The sequence below is a fragment of the Acanthochromis polyacanthus genome, chromosome 9 (genome assembly GCF_021347895.1).
Source record: "Acanthochromis polyacanthus isolate Apoly-LR-REF ecotype Palm Island chromosome 9, KAUST_Apoly_ChrSc, whole genome shotgun sequence".
Lineage (NCBI taxonomy): Eukaryota > Metazoa > Chordata > Actinopteri > Pomacentridae > Acanthochromis > Acanthochromis polyacanthus.
Genome location: NC_067121.1, coordinates 2,397,373 through 2,412,439, shown reverse-complemented (window position 1 = coordinate 2,412,439; position 15,067 = coordinate 2,397,373). Strand labels below are relative to the sequence as shown.

The window sequence follows — 15,067 nt, the reverse complement described above, 5'->3', positions numbered from 1 at the left end:
AAAGAGCGCATAAAGACATCGGGTGTGCGGCAGCTTGGTGCTCCCTCCCTGGCCTGTCTCCCTGCCTCACCGGCGCTAACCGACGGCTCACAGGCGACAGAGTGACCTGCATCCAGGACAGCAGCCGGCATCCGCATGGCAGCCTGCCCGCTGACAGCGCTACCGGGTCCGAGCTCCCTGACTCCCCGGAAGCCTCCCGCAAAGAGTGGCGAAGCTTGTTCCAATCAGCGATCAATCAGATTATCGATACACCTGAGGGCGTCCACAGGTGTAGGTGTGTGTTGTTGACTAACTACAGTTAATGCATCTCATGAGGAACACGTTACTTTCTGCAGGGAGTAACCAAGTACTGTAATGTACTGTTTTTTATGAAGTAACATGTAAACTACTGAGTAACTGAGTTTACTGTGAAGAAAACAGGATGTTGTGTAGCTGTGATCTTTGTGTCGTTATTGTGTTGATTATAATCACAACAGACAGGAAGTTTATTAGAGTCAGCTGGAAAAACAAATCAGCTGCAGCAAGCTAAGCTAAGTTAACAGTGTTACATGTTTATACAGGAGTGCTGGTAAACAGGTATTCATGTATACAGGTGTACAGGTGTCTCTGTACAGACAGAAACAGTAAATCCTGAAGGTCCAATGGCTCCTCTGATTTATTCTATGAACATGTCTGATATAATAAACATGAATAATTGTTCATTAAATCTGACCATTGCCCTCCAGTAGGATTTATTTTGTTCTGGATATTTGTTTGCAGTTGTTTATTTCTGACGCAGTTTGTTTACGGAGAGTTTGTTGTCGCATTACATGACATTTGTAGGAAAATTGCAGTTAGGACAGCAGTTTTATAGATCCAATCAGCTGGAGGCGCTGCACACCACCGAAGAAGAACGATCTGAAGCACCTCAGAAGAAGAAGAAGAGGAGCGGCAGCAGGAAGTGTTGTTAGCCTGTTAGCCTGTTAGCTGTAGATGCCGCTGATATGAGGCTGTAAACGGAACCGTGAGTCTGTTTCTGTCTTTCTGTATGTTTCTGTTAGCATGTAGGTTAGCCGCTATGTGCACCGTTTAAACGCTGTTAGCTCTGAGGTTAGCATCACTGAGTTCAGCTGGAAGCTCCGGAGGGTTCAGGAGGAGCTGCAGCTTCATGTCCTGGTCCACCAGAACCTCTACTAACCAGAACTAACGAGAGCTAACTGAGCTAACCGTCAGGTCCTCCTGAACTCCTACTGACTCCAGCTGTAGCTGCTACAGAAACGCTGAGAGTATTATGGGCTGCTGAGATTTTCTGGACCATCAGCTGCCTCCAGACTCCAGATGGATAATTTCACTGAGGCCTCCTGAAACGCCTCTAGCTGGTTAGCTGTACCACCAGGTGAGGAGCAGGTGTCTGACTCACTTGGAGATGAGGAGAAGTAGTCCCTTAATGTCTTCATGGTAGATCTCTGTTTGACTTTACAACCACCAGATGACTCCACCGATCAGGTCCTGGTAGTGGATGGAGCTCCTGGAGGAACCTCCAGCTGGTTTCTCCAGGAGCTCCTCCATCTCCTCCTCCTGTAGATGTCTCTCTATCTCCGTGTGTCCTCTCTACTCTGCTCCTCATCTGTAGATATTTCACCATGCTGGATGTTTCTCCAATAGAAGCCTGCGATGTACTGAGACTAAGCCCCGCCCCCTGTGTGCAGGTGAGCCGTGCTGACCTGTGTGGGCGTTGCCAGGGCGATGGCTCTGATAGAAGGCGTGGGAGACGAGGTGACCCTGCTGTTCGGCTCCCTGCTGCTGCTGACGGTGCTGCTGCTCGCCTGGATCTCCACCCGCACCTCCGACCCCCGGAACACCTGTTCACCTCCTCCACAGGCCCTGACCCCTCACCGAGGACAGGACACGCCCAGCAGGACACGCCCCCCTCCTCCGCCAGCACCACCTCCTTATCGTCCTCCTCTCCTCCGTCTTCGGCCTCCGGCTCTGTTAGTGACGGCGCTGCTACGGAGGCTCCGCCCACCGCACAGGAGGATGAGGCAGAGGGGGCGGAGCCTCTTTCTGCCAGGAACATGGTGGTCCGCCTGAAGTTCTTGAATGACACGGAGAGAACGGCTCAGGTCAAACCACAGGACACCATCGGCTACATCAAACGGTAACAGCTACACAACACAGCACACAACACTACACAATGCTACACAACGCAGCTACACAATGCAGCTTCACAACACTACACAACGCTACACAATGCTACACTACACCGGTATAGAGATTGACAGACCACGTGACAAACGCGCAATGCATCATGGGAGGCAGAGACAGAGCTAATGAAAACACGGCTTCGAGCGCTAGCTTCTCTGAGATTTCGAAGTGTATTGCTATAGTTCTAACATAATGACAAAACTTATAAATTGAAAAACATAAAAATGTACAAAGCGAACGAGTGCACTGTGGGTCTGTACAGAGACAAACTTGACGAAAAAGCGAGGAAAAGGTACGACGAGAAAGTGAAAGGAGTCAATGGGCTCGACCCATACGAACATAAACAGTGGACTAAAGATGTTAGCGTACTGCCGAACTTTCAACACGCTCACATCTATAATTATATGATCTTAAGTATAAGTCCATACACCCACGAAATATTTAGCAATTTTAGAAGATTGCAGCAGGCCCAGGTGCAGTTCACTGATGGATGGCTACAAGACCTTGAGATGTGCCGAGTGGACTCCAAGACCATTGAGGACAAAGGTAAGATCATTATTGCTTAACTTGGAAAAGTCCTTGGTTGATACTGATGCTAAATGCTGATAAATTGCTGTAAAAGTATTTGTCAAACTTTACTCAAGTAAAAGTACCAAAACTTAGAACCATTTATTATATTTTTGTTTCTTACTTTGCACTCTATGGTAGTAGTGTGTCCAATTGGAAAATAACTTTGAACCATCACTATTGAACTTCATACTGTACATATATGCTAACACACACATCTCTGCTTTGACTGTTTTAAGGTGAATCACTCCATGCGCCTCACAGCCTCTTCAGCCCTGGGTGATCCTCAAGTCTTCTGGGGAGGTGGAAGCGCTCACTGCACATGCATGTTAATATTTAAAAAAATAAAATGCCAGAAGTGGTTTTAATGTTTTATTTGCATTTTTGAGACTTAATTATTTCATAATGTATTGGCCCAGATAAATTCATTGCTTCAATACAACACTTGGACACATATTAGTAAGTGCACATGAAACAACCACAGTGTTATCTAGTAAAGTCATACTTTCACCCTCACATGGCACCACTAAACCCAGGCGAATAGTGTCATTCAGTATGGTGTACTTTGAGCAAATACACCCGCTCGACATGAATCCTTACATGAGCTAGTTTTCGTGTCTCCTCTACATCTTTTGCTTCCAGTTGGCTGCGGCCCCGGGTAAATGCTGGGATTTTCAATGTGGCACCCATCAGGGCAACTCTGTCCTTAATGTCAAATCCCCGGTCGGCCAGCACTGTGTCTCCAGGTGAGAGCTTTGGAGAAAACCAGACGTCTCAGCTATAAGTTTGTCACTGGCACGTCCTCCTTATCCTGTAGAAATGAAGGAGACTGTCCCTTGTGGTGTGATGCCTGTGAGATATTTCATAGTGTGCCTACTTTTGTAGTTGGAATATGTCTCAGCCTTAGCTCGTAGAGTTTGTGCTCGCTCTATGCACAGTTCAAAACAGTCAATGATAACTGCGACTCTGTCACCGAACATCTCAACGTGCTGATGAGGCATGCTTGTCTGTAAGTAATGCCTCTTCGGCCAAAGCACCAGAGGGCTGAGGTGAGCAAATAGTACACTAACGGTATCATAAAACAGGTTGGACGTAGTTGTCCGGCTTATGTCAAAGAGGTGTGCAATGTGATCAAGTGGCAGATTCAGCCTTAAACGCATGAATGTCAACAGCAGCATCTGAAAATGGGAAAGCTTTCTTTCTGTGTTTGGTAAGCTGGGACGAATTAGCATTAGCACACCCATCAGCAGAGCAAAAGACGGAAGTCCTGTGTAGAACTTCACTTCTGGGTCGTTGTCTTTTAGAAAATCCTCATCCAATTTTTTTTGGACGGCTCCTCCTTCAATTTTCGGTTTTCTTCCTGCTGATGTGCGATTTCCTTGAGTCTAAGTGAACACATCATACGCTCTCGCTCCTCTTCATGGTGTTGACTGATCTGCTCCAGCTCCACCTCCTCTGAAGTTGCAGTAGTGTTTGGTGCTAAAAATAAAACATAAATTAAAATATTTGGTGTTACAATATCTCAAAATGACAAAGCAAAATAAGCAAAATGCTAAAGCTAAAATGACTGAGACAGCTCATTTGTTTCACAGAGTTCATGGTTTAGGAGCAGAAACTGAGTAAATATTTAGGTAACCTGAATTTGGACAATGAAGCATTTCACCTAAAATAGGTCAATTTGCCTCGTTAAAGTGAATCATTCTGATTTGACACGTAGTTAATTTAAACATGATACAGCTCTATATGATTCATGACACAGTGTGCTTTAATTTCACAAATAAAATTAAAGCACACTGTGTTATGAACCATTGAATTCTTCAATACGATGAAGAATAAAGGTTTTTAAGCAATATTTTAGAGTAATTTGAAGCATGGACAGTGAGTTGTAACTGATAAAAGATGACTAACCACTGTTGTCATAGGACAACACAAAGTTGATGTACACCCCCATTAAAAAACTTAAAAGAGTGGCAGTAAAATGTCTGGCATTAGATTATATAAGAAAGCAACATATACCTGCATGGTTTTCAGCTGGAATGTTCTCCTCTTCTGTGTCTGGTCCGGTGCTCCTCGGTGGTGTATTTGGGTGTTGTTTTGCTTTTGATCGAGAACATAACCGTTCAAATCTCTCCGTTGTAGTCGTTTTAATCTCAGAATGACCGAGGTTCAGAGATGGTGCCCAGTCTGGGAGGCATTCTAGCATTTCGTAGGCTGGTTTGCCTGGAAACAACAAACACATTAGCCGACAGGCTAACAAGAAACGTACTGCAGATTAACTTGCTATCTGCAAAATAACTCACTCAATAATAGCAAAATGTATTTTCACATTAACTTACCGTTCAGGAAATGCTTGGAGCACACCATCATATGTGCCAACCCGGTCTCACGGGGATTCGTGAAACTGTCACGTAAGTTTTAGTTTCGGTTTCGTGCGCACCAACACGATTTCCTCATGTTTTTCGTGCCGCTCACCACGAAATGTTTTTCGCTGTGGTAATCACATCTGAAAGTGGTTTATACCGGCGGATTCATGACGATCTAAGCTGTCCATCGGCGTATACTGCTTGTGTGATTGCGTTTGCGGCCGCCGGCCGCCGGACATTCTTGAAATTCCTATGCAAATTGGTAAGTGTACCACCGGCTTATGGTTAGGTTATGGTTAGGGTTATGGTTAGGGACGATGTCATGCAAAATATAGCGTTGGATTCGCCACGGTTTTACATTAAAAATATAATATACACATTCTTTTGAAATACGTTCTGAGTGGCACGAAAAGTCCGCCGTTTAAAATACATTGGTGCGCATTTCGTGGTGAGCGGCACGAAAAACATGACGAAATCGTGTTGGTGCACACGAAACCGAAACTAAAACTTACGTGACAGTTTCACGAATCCCCGTGAGATCGGGCTGTATGTGCGGGGCTATTTTCATAAGTTATATTGGGTCTCCTTATGGCTGCTATCCGTGCCATTCTTCACCGTTTAGTGACTTCGGAGACATGGTTTGAGCTGTTTCTTTTCCAAGCCGGAATACGATAAAAGCCTATCCCATTGCCTTTTGGTCTCCCGAGGTGGTCATGGGAACGACTATGACTCTTTACAACACTACAAGCTCTTGTCATTCTGTTTATCACCGATAATGCGCGCCGTTTACCTCCGTGTAGAATGCTAACTAGCGTGCTAGCTGTCTCTGTTACCCACAATCAATTGCAGCACATACGTCGCGTTTTCCAACTCTATGCAACACTACACAATGCAGCTACACAACTGATGGGGTTCTTGCAGACATTCTATCTTCATCCAGGTTCATCACCTGTCCAGGTATCAGTTAGAACCAAAGAAGAACCTGGATGAAGGTGGAACCTAAAACTGAACCGCTCAAGTAGCTAATGGACCGCATGACTGATGACCAGGTTCTGATGACCAGGTTCTGATCTGTTTCAGGACCTACTTTGCGGGTCAGGAGCAGCAGGTCCGGCTCATCTATCAGGGTCAGCTGCTGCAGGACGACGCTCAGACTCTGGCATCGCTGAACCTCGTCCATAACTGCGTCCTGCACTGCCACATCTCACAGCACGCTGGGCGGGGGGCGGCGGGGGGTCCGCGGCCTGCCGACCAGGTGCAGGTGGCACTGAACGTGGGCAGCTTGATGGTGCCGCTGCTGGTGCTCATGCTGTCGGTTCTGTGGTACTGTCAGATCCAGTACCGGCAGTTCTTCACCGCCCCGGCCACCGCCTCGCTGGTCGGAGTCACCATCTTCCTCAGCCTGGTGGCCTTTGGGGTCTACCGCCGCTAGCTCCTCTCTGATTGGCTGCTGACCTCCGGCCTGCGGGAGGAAACGGACGCTGGTGATAGTTAATGTTTGTTTCTGTTGCCATGGAGACGGGGAGTGTAAACAAGGACTTTAATTTTTATTATTTTTAGATCAACTTTAGGTTTCTCATCATCATCGTGCCTGTCTGACCTTCAGAGTCTGTCTGTCTGTGTGTCTGTCTGTCTGTGTGTCTGTCTGTGTGTGTGTCTGTCTGTCTGTGTGTGTGTCTGTGTGTCTGTCTGTCTGTGTGTCTGTCTGTGTGTGTGTCTGTCTGTGTGTGTGTCTGTCTGTGTGTCTGTCTGTCTGTGTGTCTGTCTGTGTGTGTGTCTGTCTGTGTGTGTGTCTGTCTGTCTGTGTGTGTGTCTGTCTGTGTGTGTGTCTGTCTGTGTGTGTGTCTGTCTGTGTGTGTGTCTGTCTGTGTGTGTGTCTGTCTGTGTGTGTGTCTGTCTGTGTGTGTGTCTGTCTGTGTGTCTGTCTGTGTGTGTGTGTGTCTGTCTGTGTGTGTGTCTGTCTGTGTGTCTGTCTGTGTGTCTGTCTGTGTGTCTGTCTGTGTGTGTGTCTGTCTGTGTGTCTGTCTGTGTGTCTGTCTGTCTGTGTGTCTGTCTGTGTGTGTGTCTGTCTGTCTGTGTGTCTGTCTGTGTGTCTGTCTGTCTGTCTGTCTGAAGGGGAGGAAAATTCATGAGTTTCAGCTTTTGAGAATAGAGAAAATGTATTAAATGATGAACTGATGCTGATGTGTTTCTTTGTGTCTTTGAATCATCAGATTAAACTTAGTTTGTACAAATACTAAGGAATGAAATGCAGTTTATCGTCCAACAACAGCAGTAAAGTTAGAATATGGTGGAAAATATTAATATCTCACATCAGACATGACACAAAGTGAAAAAGTCCTTATTCTGGACTCGGTGCTCATGAAGTGGAATGTTTCCAGTGTTTGTTTTGACTTTGATAACAGCTTACAGCTCAGAGTCCATCCTCCACATCTTTATTGTTGGTCTGGTTCGCCCCTCAGATAATCTCAGGTCCAGATCTGGTGGTCTTCTGCAGTGCCACGGTCGGTGAACCAGCCCTTAGTGGTTCTAGCTGTGAGGAGGTCCAAGTCCTGCTAGAAGACTAAAAGTGGACCTCCTAAAGGCTCTTTAGATAGAAACTGGACCAACACCAGCAGATGACAGTTTTTCCTGGCGGTTAACTCCACTAACATGCTTTGCCCTTTCAGTGACTGTCTTCTCCTCCACGACTGAGGTGCTGAACCAGACGGAGCACCTGAAGGCTCAGGTGTTCGTTAGGACGGTGTGGGCGTGTCCAGAGCTGATGATTGGCATCTCTGTGAGATATTCTAATATTGTGACATATGTTGGGGGTTAATGAGCTGCCAGCTGATATCAAATATTAACATATTTCAGTGTATGAAAAACATATATAACTTTTTACTTTGAGCAACGTTTGATTCTAAATACTGAACTTTTTGCACCACACTGTAACTCCAGGAGATGCAGTGGTGTGTGCAGTATGAACAGGATGAAGAATACGAAGGAGATCATGAGCTTTAAAATGCTATGAGATCTTACAGGAAGTCCAGCCTGAACCTGCTGGTCCTGGAGCACAGCTTCCTGTAGCGCCTCCCAGAGGGCAGGAGGACAAACACAATCACATTACCTCACAAAGGTCTCCTTAGACTCTGGATGTCTGACGGTGAAACTGGTGTAAATGACCTTTTTAAACAGCTAATGGTGGAGTGTTTTCTGGACGAATCGATCAGTTTGGTCTCTAAAATATCAGGAAATGGTAAAAATGTGAATCATGTTCCTCAAAGGTCTTGTCATGTCCAAAAATACTCAATTTACTGTCAGAGAGGAAAGAAACCAGAAAATATTCACACCGAAGAAGCTGAAATCACAAGAGTTTTTACTGAAGAAATACTCAAATTCATAAATCAATAGTTTGACATAATCAATAGACAAAGTAACTGATCAATAATTAGGTTCTGAGTGGAACATTGAGATCATTCAGGTTGAGATTATCTAAATAAAGGCCTTCAGTCTTCAGTCCTCTGAGCATGTGTCTCCTCCGTCAGCACTGAAACACAGCTGATCAATACACCTGATCCAGAATCAATACACCCGATCCAGGATCAATACACCCGATCCAGGATCAGTGCAGGTTAGCAGAGGTTCTGTTCCAGATAACTGATTAATTCACTGATTTTATTAAACAAGAACATGACATTTGTGATGTCACAGTGATGTCAGTACCTGTGCAACCAGGTGTTCTGGCAGCTGGACGGTTTCTGTCAGAGGGAGGAGTATGACTCTTCATCATCTTCATCGTCTCCTGCTCATGAACACACATACATGTAACATACGTGTTGTGAACCCCTCCTGGTTCTGTCAGACGGTTCTGCTGAGAACCTTCACCAGGTATCTCACCTGTACCAGCAGGTGGTCTGTGTGCAGGTGTTTCCGGTGGTGAATGATGGACAGCAAGGAGTCTCTGATTGGTCGCAGGTCCACCTGCAGCCACCCCGCACAACGATGACCTCATCCAGGTGAGTGACCTCTGCACTGAATCTGTCCACTGACTTGATCTGCAACAGAATCACAGACTGTTACCTGAGACCACAGCAAGACGAAGCAGAGGTGCTCCACATTTTACTATTTTAGTACCTGCTACCAGGTACTATTTTACTGTTAATCGTAAAACATTTTACTATTTTAGTACCTGCTACCAGGTACTATTTTAGTAAAGTTTTCTGTCGCACACAAATGAGGCTAAGGGACTTCCAGGCCATCGTGCTACGACTCCACCCACAATGAGGTGGTACTCAATGTAATGGAAAACAACCTGAGTAGAGTAGAGCAAGTTCTAGTGGAGAGGCACCTTTAGAGTCTAAATCAGAACAACTGATGGCAGCTAACCAAACAAACAGCAGTTCAGTCCGGTTCAATTCAATATTCTTTATTGTCCCACTTGAGGAAATTTGTCTTGGACTCAAAAAGCTGTGCCATCAATACCATCTCAAATCTAAACAGTACTGAACATAAACAGTACTGAATATAAACAGTACCGAACATAAACAGTACCGAACATATACAGTACCGAACATGAACAGTACCGAACATGAACAGTACCGAACATGAACAGTACCGGACATGAACAGTACCGAACATAAACAGTACCGAACATAAACAGTACCGAACATAAACAGTACCGCACATGAACAGTACCGCACATAAACAGTACCGAACATAAACAGTACCGCACATAAACAGTACCGAACATAAACAGTACCGCACATAAACAGTACCGAACATAAACAGTAAACGGTACCAAACATAAACAGTACCGAACATAAACAGTACCGCACATGAACAGTACCGAACATAAACAGTACCGGACATGAACAGTACCGAACATAAACAGTACCGAACATAAACAGTACCGAACATAAACAGTACCGAACATAAACAGTATCGCACATAAACAGTACCGAACATAAACAGTACCGCACATAAACAGTACCGAACATAAACAGTAAACGGTACCAAACATAAACAGTACCGAACATAAACAGTACCGCACATGAACAGTACCGAACATAAACAGTACCGCACATGAACAGTACCGAACATAAACAGTACCGGACATGAACAGTACCGAACATGAACAGTACCGAACATAAACAGTACCGCACATAAACAGTACCGAACATAAACAGTAAACGGTACCAAACATAAACAGTACCGAACATAAACAGTACCGCACATGAACAGTACCGAACATAAACAGTACCGCACATGAACAGTACCGAACATAAACAGTACCGAGCATAAACAGTACCGCACATAAACAGTACCGAACATAAACAGTAAACGGTACCAAACATAAACAGTACCGCACATAAACAGTACCGAACATAAACAGTACCGCACATAAACAGTACCGAACATAAACAGTAAACGGTACCAAACATAAACAGTACTGAACATAAACAGTACCGCACATAAACAGTACCGAACATAAACAGTACCGCACATAAACAGTACCGAACATAAACAGTAAACGGTACCGAACATAAACAGTACCGCACATAAACAGTACCGAACATACAGTACCGCACATAAACAGTAAACAGTACCGAACATAAACAGTACCTCACATAAACAGTACTGAATACAAACAGTACCGCACATAAACAGTACCGCACATAAACAGTACCGAACATAAACAGTACTGAATATAAACAGTACCGCACATAAACAGTACCGCACATAAACAGTACCGCACATAAACAGTATTGAACATAAACAGTACCGAACATAAACAGTACTGAACATAAACAGTACCGCGCATAAACAGTACCGAGCATAAACAGTACTGAACATAAACAGTACCGCACATAAACAGTACCGAACATAAACAGTACTGAATATAAACAGTACCGCACATAAACAGTACCGAACATAAACAGCACTGCACATAAACAGTATTGAACATAAACAGTACCGAGCATAAACAGTACTGAACATAAACAGTACCGCGCATAAACAGTACCGAGCATAAACAGTACTGAACATAAACAGTACCGCACATAAACAGTACCGCACATAAACAGTACCGAACATAAACAGTACTGAATATAAACAGTACCGCACATAAACAGTATTGAACATAAACAGTACCGAACATAAACAGTACCGAACATAAACAGTACTGAACATAAACAGTACCGCGCATAAACAGTACCGAGCATAAACAGTACTGAACATAAACAGTACCGCACATAAACAGTACCGAACATAAACAGTACTGAATATAAACAGTACCGCACATAAACAGTACCGAACATAAACAGTACTGAATATAAACAGTACCGCACATAAACAGTACCGAACATAAACAGTACCGCACATAAACAGTATTGAACATAAACAGTACCGAGCATAAACAGTACTGAACATAAACAGTACCGCGCATAAACAGTACCGAGCATAAACAGTACTGAACATAAACAGTACCGCACATAAACAGTACCGCACATAAACAGTACCGAACATAAACAGTACTGAATATAAACAGTACCGCACATAAGCAGTATTGAACATAAACAGTACCGAACATAAACAGTACTGAATATAAACAGTACCGAACATAAACAGTACTGAACATAAACAGTACCGCGCATAAACAGTACCGAGTATAAACAGTACTGAACATAAACAGTACATCACCCAATTCCCTTCCTTGTTAATGGTCTGAAGGTGCAGACATGTCCCATTCTAATGTCTGTCATTTACCAACAAAAATCACTGTTCAAAACATCAAAAACAATTAATTCCCTGATGGGACAGACAGGAATAGACTCCGCCCCCGGATACTCTTTTTGAATTGCTCCCCTGAGGACAAATAGTTATTTGTTGACTGTTTTCACACCACTTCCTTTTGGTTCCATTTAGAAAGATATCTCGCAAGAATATTTTAAAAAGAAACTATACTCAGAAGAACAGATATTTTATTTTACTATAACAACCCTAATTTCTCTGGTGATGAAATATATATCATTAACCTGATTTGTATACTAGCAAATTTTTTATTCATAAAATGATTTGGGTTAAGAAATTACCCTCCTTTTATGTATTTGAAACTACAGATTTCCAAAGTTACTAAAAAACTATTGCAAAATTAAAACAAATGAATAAAAAATTGATAAAGACATTAAGAATTTTAGAAAAATGTAACTTTATTACCCCTTCTTGACAGACTCTATATTTTTATTTATTTTTTCTTATGTGTTTCATTTATGACTATGATTATTGCAGTTGTAATGTATATGTCTTAAGTTTACATTTGTATGTTGTTTCTGCTTTAAAGAAAATAAAGGATGTTAATTCTTAAAAAGAAAGACAAAAAAAGGACAAATAGTTTTCTGAAAGAGGGGATAAAGTGGTGTGGAGATGATGGATGCTGATATGTGAATATTTAGTTTCCATCTTCTTCAAAATGTTATTTAACATGTTTAATTAAAATGTATTTTCTGTTTGTGTTCCAAAGGTTCAGTCTGAGTGTTCATTAAAAGGCTGAATAAGAAATATAAACCCGAGAAGTCCGATTAAAAGCTACAGTGGACTGAAGGTGGCGCTGATTTTGTCCAGAAGACCCATCAGAAGAAGAAGAAGGAGAATGGCAGCTGATTGGCTGACTGAAGAAGAAACAGCAGCTGATTGGCTGACTGAAGAAGAAACAGCAGCTGATTGGCTGACTGAAGAAGAAACAGCAGCTGATTGGCTGATCCGACAGCCACGTGCGTTACTGGCGAGGATAAAGGCTGATGAAGGCGGTGGTGGCGGTTGGCACGACTGGTCTGAGAATGGGCAAGAGATGAAAGAATGTAGTGAAGGATCAGGAAGTGAGATGGGAACTGAATCTGGTGGTGGGAAAGACGAGTCCTGGAACACAGTAGAATCGAGTCGTAACAGACGTAAACGTAAAAAGCAAGTAAAAGGCAGAGACACCTCCATGTCAGAGGACAATGAAAATGATCAAAGAGTTGTGACAGGGGGGAGAGGGGGCAGTGGTGGGGGTGGGGTGGGGTGGGGGGTGCCCTGGATCTTGGGCTGCGGTAGAGGCACCGGCCCGTGCCGGGTGGCCGTCTGGGGTGGCCGTCTGGGGTGGCTGGTTCCCCTGGCGATGTTGACCCTCTGCCTGGGGGGGCGGGGGTTGCCTCTTTGGCGCCTGGGGCCCGGGGTCCTGTGCTGGGTCTGCCCTGGGCCTCCGGCCCCTGGCGGGGTCGGCGGCCGCCGATCTTGGTCGCCTGGGGCCCGGCCCCGCTGGACGCTGGGGTCCTGGCCGGGTTCTCCCTCTGCCCCCTTCCGGGCCGGTCCGTGGTCGTCCTCGTGGTTTGGTGGCTCGGGTCTCTGCTCTGGGATCGCTGCCGGCTCGCCTGGGTCTTGTGGGCTCTCGGCCCGCTTCTGGCCTTCACAGAGGTCAGAGTTGCATGATCACAGTCACAATTGCACCGTACTCTGCATGTGGACATAGCAACCATGTTGTCTTGGGGGGTGTTAAGTTTGTCCTGGTGCTAAAATATCAAAAGACATGTTTCCTCAGTTTGTTTGTTTCACATAGATGATCTGAATAATTACTAGCTGTGTTTCCTAACAAAACCCGTAGGATGTGTTCCGGTGTGTTTATTAAGGTGTACTAGCTTGTTGTCTGTTGTGTCGGTTTCAATTGAAAGATAATTGTGTTCTTGCACTCTTCCTTTTCTTTTCTCTATCCCCCTTTGTTGTTTTTTTTTCCTTTTTTTTTTTCCTGCCTCTTTGCTTCCCTGTCAGGTCCGGCAAATTCATGTATATTTAACTAATCGACAAGTATTCAAACTAAATAAATTACTGAACATTATCAAGGGGAGTCTTATACTTATAAACTCCCCTTGGAAAAGCAAACTTGTGTGGCACAATGCAGCAGCCAGATCCTCATTCCGCCTGCTCTGTTGCTGGACAGGACAAAAAAATTTAAAAAAAAGTGCCAAAATATTGCGTAATGGATCTTTATTAGTAATTTGTAGGGACAGTGCACAACAAGGCAAGGCAATCAGAATAAGTAAGATAGAAGGAAAGACAGTACAATGCTCTATGATTGAGGATAAAAAGTTTGTGATAGGGGTTATTACAGGAGTCCCAACAAATGTGACGGAACAACAAATCATAGATAATGTAACAGGAGCCAAAGTTATTGAAGCAAAACGTCTGCAAACAACCAGGTATGGAGAAAAATGTAACAGTCTGTCTGTCATGATTAAAATGGATGAAATAGTGTTGCCAGAGAGAGTATCCATAGGATACATCAGCTACACACGTGGACAAAATTGTTGGTACCCCTCAGTTAAAGAAGGAAAAACCCACAATTCTCACTGAAATCACTTGAAACTCACAAAAGTAACAATAAATAAAAATTTACTGAAAATTAAATAATCAAAATCAGCCATCACTTTTGAATTGTTGATTAACATAATTATTTAAAAAAAACAAACTAATGAAATAGGGCTGGACAAAAATGATGGTACCCATAACTTAATATTTTGTTGCACAACCTTTTGAGGCAATCACTGCAATTAAACGATTTCTGTATTTGTCAATGAGCGTTCTGCAGCTGTCAACAGGTATTTTGGCCCACTCCTCATGAGCAAACAGCTCCAGTTGTCTCAGGTTTGATGGGTGTCTTCTCCAAATGGCATGTTTCAGCTCCTTCCACATATGTTCAATGGGATTCAGATCTGGGCTCATAGAAGGCCACTTTAGAATAGTCCAACGCTTTTCTCTCAGCCATTCTTGGGTGTTTTTGGCTGTGTGTTTTGGATCGTTGTCCTGTTGGAAGACCCATGACCTGCGACTGAGACCAAGCTTTCTGACACTAGGCAGCACATTTCTCTCCAGAATGCCTTGATAGTCTTCAGATTTCATCGTACCTTGCACACTTTCAAGACACCCTGTGCCAGATGCAG

At 43.9% G+C, this 15,067-nt stretch overlaps 1 protein-coding gene and 1 long non-coding RNA gene across 2 annotated transcripts; one reads left to right on the top strand and one right to left on the bottom strand.

Annotated features, from left to right (window-relative positions):
- The first annotated feature begins 154 nt into the window (after nucleotides 1-154).
- Nucleotides 155-7,293, top strand: tmub1 (transmembrane and ubiquitin-like domain containing 1). Its single transcript, XM_051953894.1, is given in 4 exon segments — nucleotides 155-274; nucleotides 1,689-1,822; nucleotides 1,825-2,137; nucleotides 6,195-7,293. Coding segments are annotated over 3 exon segments (762 nt in total). The 5' UTR covers nucleotides 155-274; nucleotides 1,689-1,725; the 3' UTR covers nucleotides 6,547-7,293.
- Nucleotides 3,111-6,188, bottom strand: LOC127535586 (uncharacterized). The gene is made up of 2 exons (XR_007944455.1): nucleotides 4,768-6,188; nucleotides 3,111-4,230 (listed from the first exon to the last, which is right to left on the bottom strand). It is a non-coding gene; the product is annotated as an uncharacterized LOC127535586 (long non-coding RNA).
- Nucleotides 7,294-15,067: the final 7,774 nt, after the last annotated feature.